Source organism: Micromys minutus, assembly GCF_963924665.1.
Source record: "Micromys minutus genome assembly, chromosome: 4".
Classification (NCBI taxonomy): Eukaryota; Metazoa; Chordata; class Mammalia; order Rodentia; family Muridae; genus Micromys; species Micromys minutus.
Window position 1 is genome coordinate 26,387,967 of NC_137973.1, and position 25,281 is coordinate 26,413,247.

The following is a 25,281-nucleotide window of genomic DNA, read 5'->3' on the forward strand; positions in this document are numbered from 1 at the left end:
AGAAACACCAAGATTTTGTGTAAAGTAACAATTACCAATAACCAGGTGCTTCTCCCTCTCACTATTCTTCCTCTTCAAGGACAAGAGGCCCTTTATCTCTTCAAGTATGGGCTACTGGGGATGGAGAATGTCTCAGTGAATAAGAGCACTGGTTGCTCTTTCAGAGGTCTCCAATTTGATTCCTAGCAACTACAGCTCATAACCACCTGCAACTCCAATTTCAGGGGGTGGAATGCCTTCTTCTGGCCTCCACAGACATAATACCCATTAATATAGACACACACACACACACACACACACACACCACCTATGCATGTGCCCATGTATATGCAAGCAAATACTTTTACGCATAAAATAAAAAAAATTCTGACACTAGTTTTTGGAAATTATTACATAATAGTATGAATGTACATAATTTTTATCTTCTTTTTTTATTTGCTTTTTTAACACCTTTATTTTACAAAACAAAGATAAATGTACAGATTTCAAGCATTTTTTGCATAAAATTATACAATACATTTTTGTCAGTACTTTTTCTTCAGATTTTAAAATAATTTTTACATAAATCTATATGAATAGTCAGTACTTGATCTTTTTAAAGGTTTGACAGTATGCATCAAAAACCCAATAGTTACATATACATATAAAAAAGATTTATTATATGTATACTGTAGCTGTCTTCATACATACCAGAGGAGGGCATCAAATCTCATCACAGATGGTCATAAGCCACCATGTGGTTGCTAGGATTTGAACTCAGGACCTTTGGAAGAGCAGTCAGAGCTCTTAACCACTGAGCCATCTCTCCAGCCCAGTAAATTTTATAGTATGTGAATAATATCTTAATTTGTTTTTGCTTTTTTGAGACAGTTTCTTGAGAAGCCCAGACTGACCTCACACTCAAAATATAGCTGTAGCTGGCCTTGAACTCCTGATTCTACCAAGTTTCAGGATTCCAGGCATGTACCACTATACCCAGACACTTATTTTTTTAAGAAAAAAAAAGGGGGGGGCATCATTCTGACTTCTAATAGCACATGTCAATGCTGCCTGCTGTATTTCACATAGACAGAACCATCACCTTTTGTGTGTTTTATTGACATTATGTTATTGAGAACCATAGACATTGTTTCTTACTCTTACTGAAGTGTTCCATTGTGTGACTATAGTACCCATCCCACTCTTAATAGATCTGAGTTACTTCCTGCTTAAATAATTAAAATGATACTGCTTTTAAAAAATAAATTCTTATCATTTTAAATAAATAAAAAATTTTAAAATAACATTTCATGTCTGTTTTGTTATTGTTATTTTGTTTTTCAAGACAGTTTCTCTGTGCAGCTATGGCTGTCCTGAAACTCATTCTGTAGACTGTTCTGGTTTCAGTCTTGGAGATCAGGCTGCCTCTACTTCCCGAGTGCTGGGATTAAGGTGTGCACCAACAATGCTCAGCCATCATATTTTGAGCATACAAATATATACATAAAACATACATTTTAGACATTTTGCAAAGAGGAGGAAAGTGTGCTATACCTTTGTAATCTTCCTTTTTCATTCACTATGTCACAAGTCTCTCTGTGTCAGTGTTCTGGGATTCGACTGCTCAGCAAGCCCTCTGTTGTAGTGTAATTTGCCTTGTGTGCCTGGGCCTTTAAAGGATCCCCAGTTGCTCGTCAACTGGCCTTTCAGGAATTCTTAGCTGACAGAACTGCTTAATCCTATCATCCTCAGTGTTGGCTGCCTCTTGGATTTCTGAGAACAGATTAAAAGCCAGCCGAGGCTGAGAAAGAGCACTGGGCTAGCAGGCATTTGAACATGAGTTGGGCTAACAGAACAAGAAGACAGAAGACAGTTGGTGACAGCTGAACCAGAAGCTAAGCTGAGCAGATAGTCTAGAACAGTTGTTATAATTTGGAGTTGCCAGTACTGAGAAAACTGAGGGAAGGAACTGTTTAAGCACACTGTTGAGGAGCCGAGGAAGGAACGGTTGGGAGAAACCTTTGAAGGGACTGAGCTAGAAACTGGGAGGAGGGTTTGTACATTCCTGCTCAGATGGAAGGATATCCTGGGACTCCAAAGCCCAGGGACTGCACAGCTCTGATGTGAAACAGTGTCCGAAGGGCAGGCCATCCTGAGACATGGGAGCCCAAGGGACCATACAGCTCTGAGAGGAAGCCTTCTCGGCAGAGGCATTGAAGCTCCCAGGGGAGTGTCTCCCCAGCTGAGCTGAAGAGATCAGGAACCTCAGCCCTGCTCCTCTTCTTTAGTACTCCCTTCCCTTCTCTTCACTGCTTCTTGGCTTATGAGAGTCACACTAGGCAGCAGATGTCACAAAAGGGATCGGAGGGATACATCTAGAAGAAAGGACAAATCCAGAGGTGGCTTCCAGATATGGACAGCAGAGATTGAACAAAGGGCAGGGTTTATATAGGATGTCTTAGGGGTGGAATTCTTCAGGGTAGATTGGTGGGATTTCAAGTTCTGCACTTGGGGGGCTCAGGGATTGATGTGTTTTCCCGTTAAGGGATTGGTGGTTTTTTTTCCCACCCACCTTTCCCTGTATTGGGCCCATTGGTTCCGATGAGAAGACATTCCCTTCATGGCTGAGTTGCTTGGGGAGGTTAGTGAGGTGTCCTTTGATGGTATTTCATAATGGCCACAGGCTGAGGCAGGAAAGAAGGTGTCACAGTGGACAGCTCCTGTGGTCATACCTCATGACAGCAGGTGGAGGTGTTGTGTTGCCACCATTTTGAAAACTCTTGTGGCCGTATGATACAGCAACCACAGGCTGGAAAGAAGGGCCACAGCTTTGACAGCTCTTACAATGTACCACTCAGGGACTACAGGGCTGGTGGGAAGTTAAAAGAACTGGTTACTGTTTGTAAGAAAAGGAGACATTAGAAAAAAATTAAAACATTTTATACTTTGCCACTGAGATAACCCTACAATCCCTATTTCTTTTTTTCTTTTCTTTTTTCTTTTTTTTTAAAGACAGGATCTGTGTAGCCTAGGCTGGCATCAAACTCCTGGTCTTCCTGTCTCAGCATCCTAAGTGCTGGATCCCTCCTTTGTCTAAGAATTTACACCTTCCTTCCCAACCTCTTTACACTTCAGAACCAAATCTTGGTTTCCCACAAAGCTCAGCTCTGTTAGTGCTGCTACTGATATTTGCTTCCACACCTTAAGGCTCAGTTGACCTTTCAATCTTCCCAGTTATTACAATAAACTTAAATCCCTAAATGTTCGAAGATCCGGTCTTTGCCTGCCCTACCTCCATCGTTCTCCTCTATTCTAATTATTCTGTTCTTTCAATTTTCTACACCTTTCCTTAAAACCTTTGTGTACCATTCTGATGGCTAAGGAAACTACATTCTGTACCAGGTACCTCCTGGGTATCCATTGGCCTCTGGCCTAAATTTCTGAGAGATGAATTCTTAGTAAACACCACCCTCCACAGAATGGTAGAACCACTGTGAGATGATTTACAGCTTGCTCTGGCTTCTGTAAACCCGCTTATCACTGTATACAGAGCTATCTCCATTGTAGCTATGAACAAGAGGAAAGAGACAGCGCCTCACATAGCTAGGGGGAATTGTTTCTTACACAGCTACACATTCCACAGAGGCAGGATAAGTGCCATCTCCACCTTCAAACATCCTTCTCTTAATCCCTTGTTGGTAACATGCCTTTGAATTGACTTTAAGGCTGTCACCCTACTTGCAGTTTTAACAAATCTGGCTAACTACAACTTGAGTTGAGTTTGTAGACTTTCTTGGTGGCCTCGCACTGTATAACTTGGGACTTATCAGCTCTTGCTCCACCCATCCTACTTCCTCTTCAGAAATTAGTGTCATTTCATCAGAATTCTTTCCAGATCTCCAGTCTTCTCCTCTGAGGCACTTACTACACCTAAACATCAGCGCTTGAGTATCTATGCACTGAATGTCTGGTTCTCTATGTTTTTATTTATTGTTGGGGGCAGGGCAAATGGCACGGCGTGTGAAGAGCAGAGGACAGTTTTGTGGAGTCTATGCTCTTCTTTTGTGATTACCCAGGATCACACTCAAGACACTAGGCTTGTGTGACATCTGGCTGGCCCAAGTGTCTGATGTCCTGTCAGGCTGAACATAAATATAAGAATATAAGAACTGAATCTACTTCATTCAATGCTGTTTCTTCTGTGTATCACACACAGTAGGTGCTCAAAGCTCATTTCCCACATTTAACAAGTCAGTTGGTTTTGTAGATTCTGGCTTTATAATTTCTATTTTCCTTAGCATGAATTCCATGAGGGCAGGTCGTTTTTAACCACTCACCTCATATAGCCACTTCATTTCCAGTTCAGATGGATACCACAGCCATGCCCAATTATTTTAGATGATCTCATATGAAGCTTATGAGCAAATGAAAGCTATCTCAGCCAGGAAGCTGAGATGCAGAATCAAGTGGCAATAGAAGGTATCATGCCCCACTGACTTTGACTTCTGGGTTCCTCTGGGAGGTGAAAATATTGCTTACCAATCTGCAATATTGTCATGTTTTCTTCCAAATAAACCCCATATGGGATGTAGTTCAAGTCTAGCATGGATGAGGCCCTGGGCTCAATCTTTAGGACAATAAGTAAATGTATATATTTAAAACTTGTATACGGGTTTGAGAACATGGCTCAGTGGGTAAGAATTCTTCTTGCTCTTGTAGAGGACAAGGTTTCAGTTTCAAGCATCCACATAGCTTCTCAAAATCATCTTTATCTCTAGTTCAAAGGACCCAGTGCCCTCTTCTGGCTCTGTGGGCAACAGGCACACATGAACAGTATGTGCACACAAAATAATGCATACACATACAGCTTTTATATTAACCTTGTCAGGCCTGGTGTGTGCGCATGTAATTTCAGTACTTGGAAGGCAGAGAGAGGAAGACCTCAAGTTCCAGTTCCTTGGGTAAGGGCTAAAGGTCATGTGATCTGTGAAAAGTTCTAAAAGGAAGCATGTAGGGCTGGCAGAATAGGGGAGTTGAGCAAGGCAGTGCATACTTGCCTATAAGCTAAGCACTGGGAAGCTGAGACAAGAGAATGAGATTCAGGCCAGCCTGGGCTATATAGCAAGACCCTGACAATAACAAAAGAAATAAGGGAAGCAGGCAAGCAGACAGAACAGGGTGGAGAACATGGAGACAGACCCAGAAGCTCAGTAGCTATAGATCCTGGCCTTTATCTATGAAACAGAGGTTAAAACACTCACCTTGCAATGGTGTTAGGAGGGTTAGTAAAATTTGCTAAACATTCCTGGCTTGGGGAATGCTTGATAAATTAGACTTTTTGCAATTACTCTTTTTGTGTGTGATGATTGTGATGATGGGGATGGGTGTCAAATTCAGGGCTTCTATTTGCTAGGCAAGATTTCTACCTCACCCCAGCCCTTATTTATTAGTTATTTGACTGAGACTGGAGTTTATTAAGTTATCCAGGTTGGCCTTGGACTTTTGACTCTCTTGATAGTTGGGACTACAACCCTATACTGACTGCTAGGACTGCCCTACCCTAGTAGTTTATGCTTCTAAGCTTGTGGACATTGGCACAAAGATAGTACTCAGCTAAATGTTCAGACTGCTCTCATCACAAGAAAACCAGCCCCTGACCCTCACACCGAGGCTCAAAGAATACGTATTTCTTTAAAACTCCAGAGTTGAACTTGGCCAATTAAAGATTTCTGCTAACATCACTGAGTGAGTCAATAGCCCAGCACCAAGGTACAGAGTCAGCTTCCAACAAACATAAAGGTGGTGACAGCGGAAGGGCCAATGGCTCACATGGTGAGTTGGTCCCAAAGCCATCAGGCCTTACAACAGGCTGTTTGCTGCTCTGGGTTTCGGGACCCTCCGTTGTCCTTTGCGATAGTGTCACCTAGTGGGGATGACGAGGTACTGCCACAAACTTCAAGCCCCCGCTCAGGATCAGTGCGACGAGGTGGGAGGATAAATTGTAGGTAGGCGTGGGTGTCTTCTTTCCAACCCCTAGGTTAGTACTCTGCACTCACAAGTACCGAAGTCAAGTGATTCTGTGGAGGAAGCCGCAACCATCTTTCCCCTCAGACTTAACTGACCAACGACCATTCTCGTCACTTCAGTGACCTTGCGGCCAGCCTTTGGGAACAGGCTAAAGAGACCTCGCCCTCTTGTACAGAGCCATTGTTTTGATAGGAAAACTGAGGCTCCGTAGGGGCATAGATAATCCGAAGTCACACACTGTCCAGGAACCGCGCAGGGATCCCGATCCAAGTGAGTTTCTCCGAGTGCACACCGGACTCGCCGCCGCAGGCTCAGAGGCAGGCGACACGGCCCGAAGACCGCCACTGGGGAGGGGGGGGATACAGGACGGCCACGGCCAGCCGCCGCACGCGGGACCACGGGACGCAAGCAGGAAGCAAGAGTCCCGCGCGAGGAGCCCCTGGGAACACAGGCGACGACCACGTGACAGGAGACGCCGGCCATGTGACGAGGAAGCGCTGGCAAAGGTCCCTGGTGCACAGTCACGCACGACGCACGTACACGCACAGAAGCGCTTCGAGCAGCGAGGCGAGGGCCGCGGGTCACATGTGGAGGGTGACAGGCGCGGGCCGGGGGGCGGGAAAGACGCGCGGATCACGTGCCGGAGGCCGGAGCTCAGAGGTCACGTGAGGCCGGAGGCGGGGCCGCCGCGGAGGGGGAGGGGCGCGCGGCTTCCGGCGGCCGTGGGGGGGGTGGGCCGGCGAGCGGAGGGGGCCTGTCCCGGAGGTGGCGGCGGCGCCATCTTGGCGAAGGGGGGATCAGGAAGTGCGGACCGCGGCGGCGGCGGAGCCCGGAGCGGAGGCCGGAGGCTCCCGGCCCGCCGGCCCCGGAGCGGAGCGGAGCGGAGGATGCAGCAGCCGCAGCCGCAGGGGCAGCAGCAGCCGGGGCCGGGGCAGCAACTGGGGGTCCAGGGGGCGGCGCCGGGGGCCGGGGGCGGCCCGGGAGGGGGCCCGGGGCCAGGGCCCTGCCTGAGGCGGGAGCTGAAGCTGCTCGAGTCCATCTTCCACCGCGGCCACGAGCGCTTCCGCATTGCCAGCGCCTGCCTGGACGAGCTGAGCTGCGAGTTCCTGCTGGCCGGAGCCGGAGGGGCCGGGGCCGGGGCTGCGCCTGGACCCCATCTCCCCACCCGGGGGTCGGTGCCGGGGGACCCCGTCCGCATCCACTGCAACATCACGGTGAGGACCTCGCTTGCGCCACGCTGAGGGTCCCTTGTCTGGTGCTCGAAATCGCACCATACAACCTCCTGCTCTCGAAGGACCCGGAGGCCGGAGCCCCCTCTTGGTGCTTGGCTCCTTCTCTCCAGGCTACACTTGTTTCTTCAGCTTGAGGTTCTGTGGTGCAGTCACAGTCTCTACTGTTGACCCCTGAGAGCGAGGGACACCGGGACATGTGGCCCCTCAAACCACCTCCTCCTATGAATCCACCCACACCTCAGGTTTTGGCTCCTTCTGCTTACTCCTCCACAACTTTACCATGTCACCTAGAAATGCCCACTTCTTCTCCCCACCCCAACTCTAATAAGATTCCAGGCCTCTGCTCGTAGGACCTAGCCTGGAACTCAGCCCAGGTCCACAGTGACCCTTCTCAGTAGTTCTCTCCACTTAGATGTTACCACCTGTGGGTTCCCTGCCCAGGCAATCCCTCATGCAACCCCTCTTTGCTCCCAGAATTTCACCAAGTAGTAGTGTCGTTCATTGACTCCACGTCGGATTTCCTCTGACTTGCTCTGGTGTAACTAACCTTTAACTCCTCTTTTTGCCTTGGCTGGTAGCAACTTTGCCACTTCCCTCCCCATTCCTAGGCTCATGTCTGCTTATCCTAGGTGATTGTTGCCTTTTCTGGTGGCGATAGCAGTGCGTGTGCATGTGTGTACGTGCGTGCATGTGTGTGTGTGTGTGTATGTGTGTGTGTGTCTGTGCGTGTTGAGCAGTAACAGTGCCATTGCTCTCCAATAAGCATCATTCCATCCTAACTGTACTAGATTAGGAAGCACCTTACATGTGTCCTGCCTTATTTTGTCCCCTTAGTGTCCCTTGAGGAAATTGTTGGGTGTAATGTTTTAACAGCTGGCACTGCACACTGCACGATACAGTGCTTATGTTGTTTGAGAACACCCACTATAATGGTCTTGTCCCTCCTGGAGCTAGCTAGAGAGCTAGTGGGCCGTACCTTTAGCTACACTGGAAATGGGAGTTGCCTGGGGGGGAAAGACAGACTTGTGAATTTCGTGGTTCTTGGAAGCTTCAATTCATTTTTCATGGTGTTTTCTAGCCCATTCTGCCACCAAACCAGGCCGTGGTTTGGTGAGGTAACTTTTGGGAGTGGAGTAATAATGAGATACTTGAGTTTTGATGGGGACTCATCTATCCAAGCTGAGGCTTACCTCACCAAGCTATGACCACCAGGAGTGGCTCAGTCAAGTAAAGATTTTAGCATCTTTGGTACTGTTTTTCCTGCAGCACTGGTTAGAACTATGGCATCGCTAAGATCCCCAGTAGAAGTGGGTAAGGCTTCCTTGGCATGTGTTGAAACATCAAAGATTGGATTTTGCTAAGTGGATTCACTTACGGGTAGGTTTGCTTCCTCCAGCTGCTTCCTTTCAGTTGCCAGAGGCCATCTACTATCTTTGTCTTTGGGGGTTCTCAGCTGTAGTGCCCATGGCCCCTCTAAAAGAAACTTGGCCTACACTGGCCCCCTTGCCTTGGGCAGAGGAGGGGAGTCTGTTGAGGCTCCTTTGGCATGGTGGCTCAGGAATGCTGGGAATGTCAGTAGCATAGGCTTTTTTCTCCCAGCCCATGCCTTGACTCAGGATGAGGGCAGGTTCCTGAGGGAGTGGTAGGGAGAATGGGTCTTACAGGGGCTCTGGGGTTGGGGGTGGATCTTGCAAATGCCCTTTTACTATTAGCTTTGAGAACAGTTTTAGTTCCTCCCCTGGTGGCTACAAGCCTGCATTTTTCTCATCAATGTGACTGTTGTGAGGTGATCTTCCCATCCCTGATTCTGGAGTTTGGAAACACTGAAGGATTCTGGCCTGGGTGTGGGGAGAACTCAGAGTGTGGCAGGCAGTCAGGACAGTAGAGCCAGAGCTTCCTTTACTGTCATCAGTTTCCCTGGTTTTTACTCTGGGAGGAAGAGAGTCCACAGGATGCTTCTTGGGTATGGTCCTTCTAGGCTGTTTTCCTAGGGAAGCTGAGCTAGTGGTTATGACTGTAGAGCACGGTGGTGGGAAAGAGAGGAACCAGAAGTCTTTAGAGAAGAAGGAAGGCTAGGCAGAAACTGACTTCTCTTAAAGTTTCTCATTGTGACCACTCTCCCTGCTTTCCCCCTCAGGAATCATACCCTGCTGTGCCCCCCATCTGGTCGGTGGAGTCTGATGACCCTAACTTGGCTGCTGTCTTGGAGAGGCTGGTGGACATAAAGAAAGGGAATACTTTGGTGAGGGGGGCAGTGGGGAGGAGTATGTGTGTTTCTGGAGAGGCTTCAGCAACTGAATTACCCTGTGAGAGGTAGCCGGATCTGAAAAGTGGGTGGTCCGCAGGTGGAATATCTTGGACCTGACTTCTTAGGAGAGTTGCCTGCTGAAGCCGGAGGAGGCAGTCCTTTAGCAGATCCAGGATAGGTCCACTAAGCAAAGTCATTCCAGTAAACATGGGGTCCATCCACTGTAGAGAACCATCCACCATTTTGAGATCTAAGCTAAAAGCTCATCCATACAGCTGTCCAGATTGTAATAGGAAAGACATATTTGTGTCGCCCATCCCAGCTCTTGCAGCATCTAAAGAGGATCATCTCTGACCTGTGTAAACTCTACAACCTCCCTCAGCATCCTGATGTGGAAATGCTGGATCAGCCCTTGCCAGCAGAGCAGGTATGCAGTTGAGGGATGGGCTTTGGGTCCTGTGGCCGTCTTCCCAAAGAGTGCCTGGGAAATGGAGATGGAATTGCAGTAGCTCCTACCCACCCCCACTTCTCCCAAACACACATGTGATTCTCAGCCGCTTTCTTCTCCAGATGGGAATCTAGCTAAATGGGGCGCTACTCACTGCTGCTGTCCTATCCGAATTCAGTCTCGGGGGCAGCATCCCGAGGGTTGAGATGAGGAGGGAATTTTTATTATAATTGTGGCAATAGCAGTTGATAGCTATTGGAAATCCAGGCCCTTTGTTCAGGCCTAGAAATGCACTATCATTCTAGAGAAGACCAAATGAGAGGAGGGTTCTGAGGAAAGTTAAGCTGGGGTCTGCAGAATAGATGACAGAAACAGCTATTGCTTTTTTTTTTTTTTCCCTTTGGCATATGGTGGGAAGAGAATAATTGGCTGGTATCAAAGTCATCCATCCCTTGGGCTCTTGCTTCCACTCAGATCTGGCTGGTGGAGAAACTGGCATCTTTATGGGCAGTGCCCAGCTTCCAGACCTTCAAGGCCAGAGGGGTAGGTCAGATGCTGCATCCTAGCAACCCACTGGGTCTGATCTTCATCTTTGCCTCCTTCTCCACTGCAGTGCACGCAGGAAGAAGTGTCTTCAGAAGATGAAGATGAAGAGATGCCTGAGGTAGGCTTGCTATCCAAGATGGCACTGGCAGGAAGTGTTTCTCCTCAGTACGGGTCATTTGATATTAGCAGCTTTAGCTTCAAACTGGGGAAAGAAACATCTCAGTAGGATAAAGACAGACTGATCACTGTCTCTATCCATTCTCTGAAAGCATTTAATTGCCAGTCTGTTAAAACAAGTAAATACTGGACAAACTTAAATCTCAGATGGCTTTAGGAATCTTGACAGATCCTAGCTTGTATCCTGACTGTCCTGTTTGGGGAGTTTTACTTATTCTCACTAAGCTAGTTTTCTCATTTACAAAATAGGATCACGATGTCTTTCACATGGTTGTTTCAGTTAATAAATAGTGTATAGTGCACCTACAGAATCTTTAAAAATATAGATTCTATTTTTATCATTTTGATATGTATGGATGTTTTCACAGTGTGTATGTTTGTGCACTACATATGTGCAGTGCCTCTGGAGGCCAGAAAAGGGCACAGATCCCCTGAGACTGAAATTACAGTGGTTGTAAGTCACTGTGTGGGTGCTGGGAACCAGCTTTCTAGAGGAGCAGCTCCTTAACTGCTGAGCCATTTCCCTAGTTCCTATTTATTTTTGTGTAAGCCAGGCTGCTTCACACTCACGTGTGCCTTCGAGGATGGCTTGAATTGATCTATTGCTGCTGCTTCTAAGTGCTAGGACTGCAGACATGTGCCACCCAAGCTGTAGATGGAATGTAAATCACAGTTAAGCTTCATAGCTAGGTAGAACTTACTGTATTTTTGTGAAGTCTCCTTTAACTGGAGAATTAGTCAAATTTATTAATGAAAACGAATTCACTAGACCTCAACTTTTCTATGATGAGTGAAGATAACGATAGAATAAAGCAAGCTGTTGTATGTTGCCCCTAGGACAGAACTTGGAGGATGTCTGTTATAAGGTATCTCTGACCATGTTGTTTCCTATCATTGGACCCAGACTATTAACTTTGTACTGATCTTCAGCCCCGCACTGGGCTGATGATCCATGAATCCTAATCCTTCCTGGAGGTGTTCAGCCTCTGTGCCACGCCCATAGCACCTGACTGTTGGCCTGAGGTTGCCTTGGTGTGGCCTCTGTGTAGCGAGCTGCTTGTTTCCTCAGAGCAGGGGAGTAAGGAGCTAATTATTGTTGTGTTGTACTATCTGCTGCTTTGGACCGCCTCATTTCCATCTTGGCAATGAGTACTTTTAGGGGCCTAATTCTGGTCCTGCTCTTGTAGGGAGAAAAGAGATTTATGGTCTAGTTTGCTTTTTTCTCATTCTTTAAATGTGTGTGTGTGTGTGTTGTAACTCAGGACAATGGAGGAGTCAGGGATTGAACACATGTTATCAGGCTTCTCCGTAAGCACCTTTACCCACTGAGCACCTAGCTGTCTCCTAGTTTTCTCCTTTAGGCCTAGGCTCCTAAGGACTCTTGGATGAGAGTCCAGCCTAGTAAAACAAGCTTTTACTTTTACTTCACCACTGCAAGCCAAAGTCATCTAGAAATTGGGAAGTTTCCTGATGTCAAAGGAATTTTAGGGACAGTTGGAGCAGGGTTTTTCTAGGGACAAGCAGACAGTCCCTTTCTTCCTCTTTGTAGCTTTGCTGCTGTGGTTTAAGAATTTAGAAAGGAAAGAAAATGACCTTGGAAGGCCAGATGTGTTGACACAGGCCTTTAATCCAGTACTCAGGAAGCTGAAGCAGTATAGTCTCAGCAAAGGCTACACAGCAAGACCCTGTCTCAGAATAAAAGCCAGGTACACACCTGTATCCTTAACATTTGGCAGGTGGAAGCAGGAAGATTGGCGTTATACTTGCTATACAATGAATTTAAGACTAGTCTGAGCTATTTGAGAGTTTGTTTCCAAATACTAAAAACAAGCTTGCTTTTGGCCTAAAAACAAGACTACAGAGGGAATAGGGCTGCGCTGTTTTCTAGAACTTGAAAATTACTGCTAGGACCACGGTGGGGGCTTAGGGCTCTGGGACAAGTGTTACTGAGGAAAAAATGGTCTATCTACTACCTTTGTGGTGTTTTTCCTCTGCACTCCTGTCTTAGGACACAGAAGACCTAGATCACTATGAAATGAAAGAGGAAGAGCCAGCGGAGGGCAAGAAGTCTGAAGATGATGGCATCGGAAAAGAAAACCTGGCCATCCTAGAGAAAATTAAAAAGAACCAGAGGCAAGATTACTTAAATGTACGTGCCTTGTAGAGAGGCAAGGCAAAGGGTTGGTGGGATGAGGAGTGGCAGGCCGCTACCCATCAGTGTGGAGGTCCTAGCCCTGGTCCAGACTGCCTCAAGGTCTACCTACCAGACCAAGGAACAATGGTGTTTTCCCTCCTTCCCAGGGTGCAGTATCTGGCTCGGTGCAGGCCACTGACCGGCTGATGAAGGAGCTCAGGGATATATACCGATCACAGAGTTTCAAAGGCGGTGAGTTTGCAGAGGCTGCACAGGAGTTCCTCACAAAGGACAGTATGGTCCTGAGGATGGCACAGTGGATAGACGCACTTACCACCAAGTTTCAGGGCCTGAGTTGAGTCTCCAGTCCTGCATGACAGCCTCTACTTCATGGGTGGCACATACACATTTAATAAGCAAATTAATGTAATTATTTTTAAAAGGATACAGTATGGTACTGCTAAGGACCCCTGAGAATTTCCAGATCACACAAATACTTATAAACTTTTCCAACAAGGAACCTCCTCAAGACATGGGTTGATGCATATCCAAAAACAAACTTGGACCCTTCGAGGGGGTTTTTTTGTTGTTACTGGTTTTTGGGTTTGAGGTTTTTTTGGTTTGCCAAGACAGGCTTTCTCTATGTAACCCTGGCTATCCTGGAACTCATACTGTAGACCAGGCTAGCCTCAAACTCAGAAATGCACTTGCTTCTGCCTCCTGAGTGCTGGGATTAAAGGCTGCACAACCACCCAGTTTGAGCCTTTTTCTTAAGGGAGGGAGGATCTGCCCCTTGGTCCAGACCCATCTTACTGAGGCCAATGCCTCCTCTCCTTCCAGGAAACTATGCAGTCGAACTCGTGAATGACAGTCTCTATGACTGGAATGTCAAACTCCTCAAGTGAGTGGCAGCTCTGGGATGAGGGGTTGAGGGAGCCACATGAGTGGAGTGACTGGTGGAGCCCTAGGGGCAGTCTTGTCTCTTTCAGTGTGTTGGTTGTGGGGTCCCAGGAGCAGGTGTGGGCAGTGGGACCTTTAGGAGGCTGCTTGGTCAGCAGGCTGAGCCCAGATTCATTGCTATTTGTAGAGTTGACCAGGACAGCGCTTTGCACAATGATCTTCAGATCCTAAAGGAGAAGGAAGGAGCAGACTTCATCCTACTTAATTTCTCCTTTAAAGTAAGATGGCCTGTTCTCAGTGCTCTGTTTCTCACTGAGCCTTCCTGTCTTCCTTGAGTCTTGTCAGGATGCCGGCCCCCCGTCCCTAACTGTTACCTGCCTTTCTCTCAGGATAATTTCCCCTTTGACCCACCGTTCGTCAGGGTTGTGTCTCCAGTCCTCTCTGGAGGGTGAGTGGCTGGGCGAAGGGAATGGGCATTCTGGTGCAGCAGGTGTAGAAGGGACTGGCCCTTTGGCCAGGCACAGCTGACTATCCCTTCTTCTGCAGGTATGTTCTGGGTGGAGGTGCCATCTGCATGGAACTTCTCACCAAGCAGGTGAGCCTGTTTCACTTTTGGCCATTGGCCTGGGTGGGGCTGGCTGAGCTTTAACCCCATTGGTTAATGGGGTGGGAGAACAAACCATAGCCATAATATGGCCCTTTCATTGCACTAGGCATAGCCTGTACCCAGCAACCTAGGCGGACAGGTGGTGACTGTACTGGGAGTAAAGGGACCCTTCTGTAAAGGCAGCCTCTTGCCTGGAAAGGTGCTGAAGGTGTCTCAGGAAGCTGTACCCTGACTTCCTGCTTTGTCCCTGCCGTGCCCAGGGCTGGAGCAGCGCCTACTCCATAGAGTCCGTGATCATGCAGATCAGCGCCACGCTGGTGAAGGGGAAGGCACGGGTGCAGTTTGGAGCCAACAAAGTAAGGGCCCTGGGACTGTGGGGAGCCAAGTACAGTTGAGGCCACCTGCTAACTAAAGCTGCCTTTTAGGGTCAGAGAGGATAAGGCCCCTACAATGGAGGGAGGGCATTGGCCCAGGGGCATCCTCAGATGTTGGGGTGGCACAGGTCTGGAAGGGAAAACTGTGTGGTGTATCCTCAAGGCCTTCCCAGACAAAGATGGAACTCGTGGGCCCCTGGGTGACAGCCTGTAGGTGGAGGACAATAGGTTGCAGCTGGCCATGACCTGATGTGGTGGTTTTCTCTCCCAGTCTCAGTATAGTCTGACAAGAGCACAGCAGTCCTACAAGTCCTTGGTGCAGATCCACGAAAAAAACGGTGAGGCTGGGCCCCCAGGCCCAGGCCCTACTCTAGTCAAGTACAGAAACCATTTTGGTTTCTGAGTCTACTGTCCACTGGTCCATCGTCTGCCCTGTTCTCCAGAAGTCTAGAGTATTGTTACCCTTCTTCCCAAGAAGTAACCATCAGTGGGGTTAAAGGTAGCCTGGGCACTGTCCCCTACTGTCACTGTGCGAAGCTTATCCAGTTCCTGTCCTGGGTGGGCTCTCCATTCTCCCTCCCTTATAACCTCAGGGTAAGCAGCCTCAGCTCCCCTACATGATATCCTTCCTAGGGTCTGCTTTCCTGGAACATGGAGATGTCCTCAGGGGTTGGGGTAGGTAAAGTTGGCCTGGGCCTGCCCCTCACTATGCTGGTTTGTGGTGTTTTGTTTTTGTGCAGGCTGGTACACACCCCCGAAGGAAGATGGCTAACCCTGGAGTATCATCCCCTTCCTCCTCCCCAGGCACCACTGGACCAATTACCTTTGAATGCTGTATTTGGATCTCACGCTGCCTCTGGTTCCCCCCTCATTTTTCCTGGACGTGATAGCTCTGCCTATTGCAGGACAATGATGGCTATTCTAAACGCTAAGGAAAAACAACAACCCACAACACACTGAACTGTCTCACGTACTCAAGACTGACTACAGACCAACCACCTCGCTGGAACCCTTGCTAGCAGGCATTCTTATAAAGAAACTCTCAAGCCTCCTTATATTGCTGGAAACTCAGCTGTGCTCCAGACTAGAGCCTCCTTACCTATGCTATGGGTTTTTAATTTATTTTCTCTTATTTCATGTACACTGCTTTTTTTGGTTACAGTGTATGATGGATGTGTATGAAAAAAATGTATCTTTGGGAAAACAATTACAGTTTGTTAATTTGAAGATGCTGGTCTTGACTCATCTTTATTTTTATTCCCACATCCCCTGACTGATGGGTGGGGGGAGGGGTGCCAGGCCCACCAAGCTTTGATAGCAAGGAGAAGCTGCAGAGAGGCTGCGATTTGCTGCTAGCACAAGAGAAATGCCAAGCTGAAGCACTTGCCTGATGTGACCCTAGACTGCTCTGGAAGCCTCTGGAGCAACCTGCACCTGTACTCCTTGGAACAGTCTGGCCCGCTGAACTCAGTGCGGAGGCCCAGAAACATTCTGATGATTAGTACCTCTTCGTACTAATCTCCATTTTTGAAATTTCCAAGAAAAAGATGAGACTTGCGTAGCCGCTTCGTAAACTCCTTTTAAGTTGAGTGGGGTAGCACCCTGGCTCCTGGATGCATGAGGTTTTCTCTAATCCCAAGCAACATGCTGAGCGTCCGTAACTCACTGGTTCCCTGCCTTCCTGTCCTCTCTTCTCTCATCTGCTTTATTAGATTATCTAAGAAAAAGACTTGAACTTTGGATTCTTTCTAGCCATTCCCAAGTTGTGGGTCTACTGGAAACAGTAGCTCAATGTGGTTGTGTTATGTAGTGAGCCCTTGGCTCAGCCCCAGGAACTGCACGACAAGGGAGAAGTCTGCAGCGCCAGAGCCACCGGTGTTGGACCTGCTGTTGTGAGACTGCATCTCCCTGTTGGAGCGTGCTGTGGGACCACTTGCAGACTGGAAGAAGACTGAAGTGACAGAGGCAAAGACCTAGAGCTTAGAAAACCCAGCCCTGGGGCAGTTGCCTGGATGTTTTCTAATGCTTTTGAGATGGGCATTTTTGTTTGGCCATCTTCCCCCACTTTCCGTTTCTTTTAGGGATTTGAATGTCTTGCTGCTTTAGATGGATGGAGAGTTCACCAGTCCTACTTGATGCTGCTCTAATTCTGCCAGATTAGGGGTGCTAATACACGGTGAGGTTGAGACACAGGATACAAGGGGAATAAGTCATTCCATAGAACTGAAATCTATCTCATAGCCTGGAAGGCTTCCTTCTGAACTTAACACCAGCCAGGGCTGGCATGTAGATTGTGTTTTTAGTAATGTGTACTGTGAGCTGTCCTCTGTATAATGTATTTTGTAATGTATTTTTCTCATCTACCAAAGGATGAATCAAATAAAGTTATTTAAATAGTTTGGCTCTAATAAACTTATTTAAAGAAATAATGGGTTTATGTCTGCTTGATACGAAGGAAAATGCCAGGTTCTGGGAACTGTCATGCCAGCTCTTGACAACCCTGCATACCTTTTCTGACAAAACTTTTAAGTTTAGGCTTCTCAAAGTCACAGGCATTAAAGGGGGCACATTTCTTTGCAGTAGGGAAAGCAAGGGATTTATTTGTATCTATGACCCAGGTAATGTTGCCTGGCTTGGAGCCCACAGCCTAGGAGCTGAGTAGGTGTGGAAGGTACATGGCCTGCTTCTCAGTCTTCATGCCAGTTTAGAGGGCAGGATAGGGCAGCAAGCAGTAGCCAGGAAAAAAATATTAGTCATCCCAAATGTGAGACATGACCTTTATTGGCCAGAGTGACAGCTCACCGTTCTACCTGATTCTACATAATACTAAAAAACAAACAAACGAAAACTAGGCAAGGGCCCTTCCAACCTCCCAAGTCTGCCCTAGCATACAAAAATGAGGAAAATTTTCTTGGCTGCCTCAGGCTTCTAATCTAATGGAAGCCTACTATTTTTGGTTCAAATGTTTATGCCAGTTTAGGAAACTAAAGACACCTGACAAATAAGATTTTTGCCCTTTGGAAAGATGAGTAAAGGCGAGATAGAAAGCAACCCCCAGCTGGAGCCTCGGAATGAGTGCCTCTCAGGGAAGCGCAGGCAGTCAGAATGAGCCGGAAGTGCCCAGTCCTCAGACTTCAGGGACACCTCGGACAGTCCCCCAACTCCTGGACTATGTTTAGCTCCTAGGTTCCAGGGAGACCCCTAGAATCCTGAAAGAGGCTGGGAAGACTCAGGACAGTCAGCTCTCAGAAGCACCAACGGTTTCCCCTGGGGATTTAATGGACACCTGGTGTGAACTCAACTTTTCTGTAAAACAAAACCCAAACCTTGGGACAGGTGGTTTCAGAGGAGGGAAGCAGGAGGTGGAGACCATGGGGAGCGGGCTCCGAGGCAGACCAACTCCCCCAACAAGTCTCTGCTCGCTGCTGATAACTTCCAGCTCTGGGATGAAGGTGATGAAAGCCACAGCGGCAGGAAGCAGGGCTGGGGACAAGATGAGAGTGTGCGTGAAAAGAGGCAACCCTGTTACTGCTGGTCAAAATATTACAGTTCTCTAGTGAGAAATTCCACTGGGGCTGAAATGGGTTTCTGTTTGTTTGTTTGTTTGTTTGTTTTTGTTTTTTACTATGGTAAGAGGGCACTTAGACGTTGAAAGACAATGGGGAACAAGACAAAAATTCACCTTTCTCCAGAACTCAGTTCTGCTTTCCCACCTCCAAACCCTGGGCTATTAGTAAGAGTGAGAAGGTTCTGCTTAGGGCCTCCACCAGGATGATACTTCCACTCTTTGAAATACCAGGAAGGCCCTTTCGCTTTCACCATAGTGAGAGGAAAGCAATCCCCTGGGGTGGCTTTCTCCGATCTGCTGAAGACACACTGGGCTGGGCATTCTGGTTTTCCTGGCAGCTGTTCTTTGGATCAGGAGGCTCCCTCTGGGCCACCTTCCAAAATCCAGAAGCAGAAGGTCAAGAGACCTTGCTATTTCTCCCCAGGCACGGCAATAGGGCCTTTTCATGCAGTGACCCACGATGCCCTCTGGGTGGCGCTTCCTGACCACCAGGCACAAGCCTCCCAGGTAACCTGAGCCCAGAGCTTTGTTTTGTTTTGTTTTGTTTTTCAGCTGGGGAATGGGCTGGGTCTTTCCCTACTTCTCCAAAGCAATGGTTTACCCTCATTACCTTCTCAGTATTGAGAAGGCGCAGGGCAGGGCCTCTGTGTTTCCAGAATGTGGAAATTGATGTCTTACCATCTGGATCTAAAGAAACAGCATGACAGACCCCCCATGCTCCCCCAATTCCAGTGTTCCATCCTCTATTCATCTGCTCCCAAGGAAATTGTAAACAAAACTGGAATTTTTTTTTTTCTTACCTTACCTTTCTCCCTTACCCTAGTAAGAACTAGCAGCAGAGATATTTATTCTTCCGGCACATAGAGGTTCTGGGAGCAGGTGTGAAGAGCCATTGTTCAGGCAAGCACTACTGGCAGGGCTGCTGCTGAGGTGAAAAGGGCACAGCCAGAGGCTGAAGGGAGCAGGCCAGGCTAGATCCTGAGATGTAGGCACTTCCTGTCCTCTCCTCAGGAGAGGATGGAAGACAAATGACCTTCAACATGAATGGCCAAGGTGGGATGGTCCAGAGTTCAGTCATCCTTGTCTAGACTGCACAGGGATGGTGGTCAGTCGACCAGTGAATATGACCACAGCCCAGCCGTCTGCTTTATCTAGCACCCAGCACTTCCAACCGGAAGGAAGCAGAAAGACAGGTTATGACACTTGGTTCTAGTCACAGCAGCCCTCAGTAAAAGGATGGTTCCCAATATTGCCCCTCAGCCATGCACATCACTGGGGTGCAAATGGGTTGGTGGCCCTCTTGAGCTCTGATGCCTTCTTCCTGGAGTGAACATAATAATGATGCCCAGTCAGTGGTGGAGATCCCGAACCACCATTGTGTGATCTCCGGTTTGAGTCTTGCCTTCTTCAGCTTTGGGTACTCTTGGGGAAGATTAGTAGGGCTCCTGAAACAGGGCACCTGCAGAGATAGATGTGTCATGTAAGTCTGGCCCATTGCATTCACCCTACCTGCAGATGCAGTGTTTAGCTAACCACTTTGTGCTACCAATCGGTCACATATGCACATCCACCCAAGAGCTATCTGGATTCACAAATGAAACACACACACACACACACACACACACACACACACTCCCCCCCCCCTTCTGCCCCAGTACTCCTGAGTTAACATCTTTTAAAATCTATTTTTCATCTCTGCTACCCCAGACCCAATTGGAGAAGTGGCCACTTTCCCTGATTCTCACGTGTTGGCAGGCCTTTAAGTCTGATCTTTCTTCTTTCTGGTCATGGTGATCTCTGTTTCTTCTCTCCCCATTCCTAGCCCTCATAAATCTAAAGGTCCCATCTTAGTCTACCTGCCCAGCCATTGACCATTGGTTCTTTATTGATAGATCAAAAACCAACTGGGAACAAGGACCTTCAGCATTTGGACATGCAGATTCTTGATTTGGGGGAACTGAGTTAATTCAAAGCATTAGAACCAACCCCCAAGAGTCTGCCAGAACACACCAGTCCTATTCAGTGCCCTGGCTGAGGCCAAGGATCCACCGCCATTCCTGGGTGGCTCAGCCCTACAGCCTGGGGCTTCTGCCTGGCAGCGCTCAACCTGGGGACTACAGGTGTGCCCCAAAACATGAGGGCAATGTGGGTGTGGTGGAAGTGGGTAAGAGAGTCATCCCTTTCCTTCCTTGCTTCTTTGAACACCAAAGAGACCCCGGAAGCTAGCCAGTTCCGGTCCCTTAGAAGTAGCCTCAAGAAGAAGCCAGGAGCCAGGAGAGTTCAGGAGGTAAGTTATGGGGCAAAGGAGGTAGGTGACTCTGGGGTCAGCCGCCCCAGGCAGTGGGGTTATGCCAACTCTCCAGGATTTGGGCCAAGACAAAAACCCAAGAAACACAATGCATGGCAGAAGAAAGGAGGCCCCGGGCCAGGGAGAAACCCTACAGGGGAAGAACACAGCAAGCAGGTACATCACACCTCTTTAAGGAAGTTCTCCCTGGGTAAATTTTAAGCCTGCTACAAATGGCTAAGCCTTTCAGAATGATTTGGCTGTGAGCTGTGGGCAATACAGGATGCTTATGCTTAAAGTCCATCAGGTCCTCCCTCAACTCCTGGCCCCTGTGTTCTCCAGCCTTCTGCTACTCAAGTTCCTATGGCTTGCCTAAGTTCATGCGTAGTTAGCAAGGCAAACCTGCTTTTTCAAAGACAAAACCAAACCACTGGTCCTAAGATGTCTGCCATACATTATTCTGGCTTCCCTGAGGTCAGAAATGATATCAATGTTTTGGTTTTTTGTTTTTGTTTGGTTTGGTTTGGTTTTAGTAGATGTGCCAGTGATCTGGAATCTAGAAAAGAGGCTGTCACAGGCTCTTACAGTACACAGATGGGAAATAGGTCGGTTGCAGGAGTTGCTAAGAACGTCATTCTGCCCAACACAATCCCTGTCCCACCTTCCAGATAGAAGAAAGGTCACCGGCACCCTTTGACTTGGCAGCCCTTCTACCTGTGCTCTCTCATTCCGTGGGAACTTCAAAGACTGCCCCGGTTCCTTATCTGAGTGGAGCAGGGAGCATCGGGCTCCTTAGAGGTGACCTTTGTGCGCTCTAGACAGAAGAGAACTGTGCTATAGGGGTGCAACCCTCCCCGGGCTTCAGCCAGCCCTCTAAGGCAGCCTTGGGTGGGCTGAGAGGACACAGCCTTCTACTTCCTGCACGTCCAACCCTGCTTCCTCATGTGGATTTGAAAAGTGTCCCAACAGCAGGAAGAGGGGAAAGGGACATTTCTATAGTCTTACTGGAAGACAAAGCTAAAAGGGAGGTTGCCCAGGAGGCGGTCAGTAGCCCAAGTGGCTGAGAGAAGGGGGGGTGTGTGAGCATGCTCAGGAGCTCATCAGTGAGCTGGGTAATCTACAAGCTGTGGGAGAGAGAGAAGAGGTGACTCTGGGTGCGGCGATGTCTGTGCTGCTGGTTCAAGACCACAGCATCCTCTTCTTCCTCTCAGAATCTGAGAAGAGCTCAAAGTGTGTGTGGAGGGATGGGGGGTGGCAGGAGGTTACTACAAGTGTAAGTCCTCACAAGCCCTCCACAGACAAAGCGGGGTTTAGCCAGGACTGTCTGACCTGGAGGCTTCTCGCCTGCACTACTCAGAAAGAGATGAGAGGAAGTGAGGTGGGGATAATTCTGGGAGCAGGGATCTAGGACACTAGCCACTGCCTGCAGCCCTGAACACTCACACCAGCTTAAGCTGGCTTCTTCCGCCCCACTGTTCTCACCAGGGAAACCGCAGGGCCAGTTAAACCCAAACATCTGCACACTTGCGCGCACATGGGAGCGCGCGCGCGCACACACACACACACAGGCACATTCACAGTGGCCCCATATCTCCAGATGGCGCTGTGTCCGGATGTCATCGTGATCAATAGAAGATACAAACAGTAGCACATGCCTGTAACCCCACTGTGGGAAGCTGAGGTGACCAAGTCAGCTTAGTCAGTCAACAGGTTCTCCAGCGCAGGAGTGAGGATTAAAAAGAAGGAAGACAGTTAGACAACACTGTAGCATGACCCCGGCCAGTTCCGAGGCTGAGACAGATTTACTTTTTCCTAGTCTGCTTTTATACCATTTTCATTACGTGCAAGTAATAATAAGGTCAGTTCTAGGTTAAGGGAACAAGCAAGACAGTGAACACAGTCAAGGAACAAGCAGGGCCAGAAACAAAGTTATTGTTTCTCTGGGCTTATCGATATCTGAGCCTACTTCCCTGTCCTAGCCCAAACTCATATTATTGCCTGAAGCCTACTTTTTTCTAGCCTAAAATCAGATTCCTGCCTAGGCTTACTTCCTTGTCCTAGCCCACTGTCAAATTCCTTCCTGAGGTAGCCCTACTTCCTTGTCCTGGCCCAACATCGAATTCTTGCCAAGCGACCCCAAAAGCTGTTCACAAGGAGGCAGGAAAATCAGTCAATTCAAAGCCAGCCTGGGCTATAGCATTCGGTTCGATGTCACTTCGCCTCACTCTTCAGGCTGCCCTCCCCCGTTCTCACAGCTGTCTCTCCTTTCCCACCAGGAAACAAACATGGCTGCTCTCTGTGTCTGGAAAGACCTGCTTTGACCCCAATGCATTCTATTACAGACCTTCTGTGCTCCTGCCTAAAGTGTCCTCTCATCCCCTCCATGTGTTTCTTCTGCACAGGGACATCAGGGACCTTTGCCATCCTGCAGCCAAGTCTCTGATTTGAATTTATAACCCGATTCTCATCCACTGGACTTTTTCATTTTTATTTTATTTTTGAGACGTTTCTCTATATAGCTCTGACAGACCCAGAAATCACTATACAGACCAGGCCAGCCTTAACCTCAAACTCACCTACATCTGCTGGACCTAAGGGCATGGCCACCATACCTCTCTCTCCTTTCTTCAGACACCATCCCCTGCACACTTCCTTACTACCTGTTTTCCAAGGCCCACCTCAATTCTAAGATTTGGGGATCAACAGCGCCTCCCAAAGGCTGGGGCTCAACTCAGGCTCACAAAGCTGGACCTCTGCCCTAGTCACTCTCTAAAACAGGAGCTCTTGTGGTTGGAAGTCACACATCAGCTGTCCTGCGTATGGGATCTTTACGTTACGATTCTTAACAGTAGCAAAATTGCAGTTGTGAACTAGCAACAGAATACTTTTACGGTTGGGGGTCACCACAACAGGAGGAATTGTATTGAAGGGCCACAGCATTAGGAAGGTTGAGAACCACTGTTCTGGAATTCTACTCACGTGTGTCCTAGAAAATCCTGGTACACACTCAGTAAGTAAGCACTGGATGAGTAGTGAGACCAGACACAGTCAGAACTCTTTTTTTAATAATAATTATAATAAAGATTTACTTATTTTATGTATGTGAGTCCACTGTAGCTATCTTCAGACACACCAGAAGATGGCGTCAGATCCCATTACAGATGGTTGTGAGCCACCATGTGGTTGCTGGGAATTGAACTCAGGACCTCTGGAAGAACAGTCAGGGATCTTAACCGCTGAGCCATCTCTCCAGCGCTGGAGCTCTTTCTTAGAGATTACCTTTATTTACTTCTGTCTGGTGAGGCATGGAGGAGGCACATGCCACAGCATATATATGAAGTCACAGGGCAGATAGTGTGGGGAACCGGTTCTCTCCTTCCACTATGTGGGTACCAGAGATCAAACTGGGGTTGTCAGGCCTGATGGCAGGCATCTTTACCAACAGGGTCATCTCCTATGCTTAACTCTCTAAGCCTTAGTTTTCTGCTCCCTCTCCCTCTTCACTTATTTTTAGACAAGATCTCCCAAGGCATCTCAGACTAGCCTTGAATTCAAGGTGGTCCTCCTGCCTCTGCCCCCTGAGGAATGGGACCACAGGCATGCGCTATGGCACCCAGCGAACAGCACTTTTCTTCTGTACCTCGAATGGCACCTGCTGACGTGAGAGTTAGAGCTTCCTTTCTTGGACCACGGCACTTGGCAGTTACTTTAAAAATAGACATAACGTGTCTGTGCATGGGGAGTTCTCTTGGTTCTAATCCTGGTCCCGAATCACCTAACTGCTGGGTGATTTGGGGTGCCGTGGGGTGTGAGCACCTTACCGTGGGCGTCAGATGTGCTCCACAGTGAAGTTATGAGCAGCAGGAAGAAGCTGCTGTGACCAAACTACTATGTTGCGCCACATTCTGCCATGCCTGCTGCCCCGGGCCAGAGCAGGGCCAGGTGCCACCGGTCACCTCTTCCAGCCAAACGTGGACAGGCTGGGGCAGTTCTAAACACTGACCCTAGGAACCAGTGTCCAGACGAATTGTGGTTTTTTAAAAAAAAAAATGTTTTCTTTTAATTATCGTGTGTGCAGTTACAATGTGCATGTATAGGTCACCGGACAACTTGCAGGACTCGGTTCTCTCCTTCCTTCATGTAGGTTCTCGGGCTCAAACGCAGATGGGCAGTGTCTGAGCTGCCTTACCAGCTCCTCGGGCTGAGTATTAATACAGAAACATTTTCTTTCTTTCTTTTTCTTTTTTTTTTTTCTTCCAGAAAACATTCTAAACTATCTTGGGTCTAGTAATTAGTCCCCAGTGATCTAAGAAATAAAGATAGATGTTTGTTTCGACAGTTTGTAACATTTCCAGGGGCAATTTCATAACTAACTGAACCCAGAGCAGGCTGAGACACAGGAGTAGCCAGCCATGTGGAAGGTCAGAGAGCTAACAAACCTCTCAGTAGCTGCCAGTTTTAATTATGTTCTCTGGTCACTACAAGCACAGAGACTCAGTCAGAAGCTGGCAGGTATTCCTTTTCTTGTCCTGGGATGTTCCTACCAGCTAGTCAAGTGTGCTTAGAACTAGGCCTGCCTCACAATCACCCAGAAGACCTGAACAATTGGGAGAGAAGACAGAGGTATAGCAAGTACCCACTCAGAACCCTGTGAACCTTCAGAAAGAAGTCCCCACACATCGCTCAGCAGGGACACGGCCTCACTATGGTTCAGAACAGTGTGACAGGTGCTCAACCTAGAGCCTGCGGCTGTC

General features: G+C 48.1%; 1 protein-coding gene across 1 annotated transcript; it reads left to right on the forward strand.

Moving 5' to 3' along the window:
* Positions 1–6,771: 6,771 nt before the first annotated feature.
* UBE2Q1 (ubiquitin conjugating enzyme E2 Q1) lies at positions 6,772–17,068 on the forward strand. The gene is made up of 13 exons (XM_080915250.1): positions 6,772–7,220; positions 9,376–9,480; positions 9,809–9,913; positions 10,548–10,598; positions 12,666–12,806; positions 12,959–13,043; positions 13,632–13,692; positions 13,879–13,969; positions 14,081–14,139; positions 14,238–14,286; positions 14,559–14,654; positions 14,944–15,010; positions 15,413–17,068. The coding sequence occupies exons 1-13, from the start codon at positions 6,894–6,896 to the stop codon at positions 15,442–15,444; spliced, it is 1,269 nt and encodes a 422-aa protein (XP_080771376.1). The 5' UTR covers positions 6,772–6,893; the 3' UTR covers positions 15,445–17,068.
* The last annotated feature ends 8,213 nt before the right edge of the window (positions 17,069–25,281 follow it).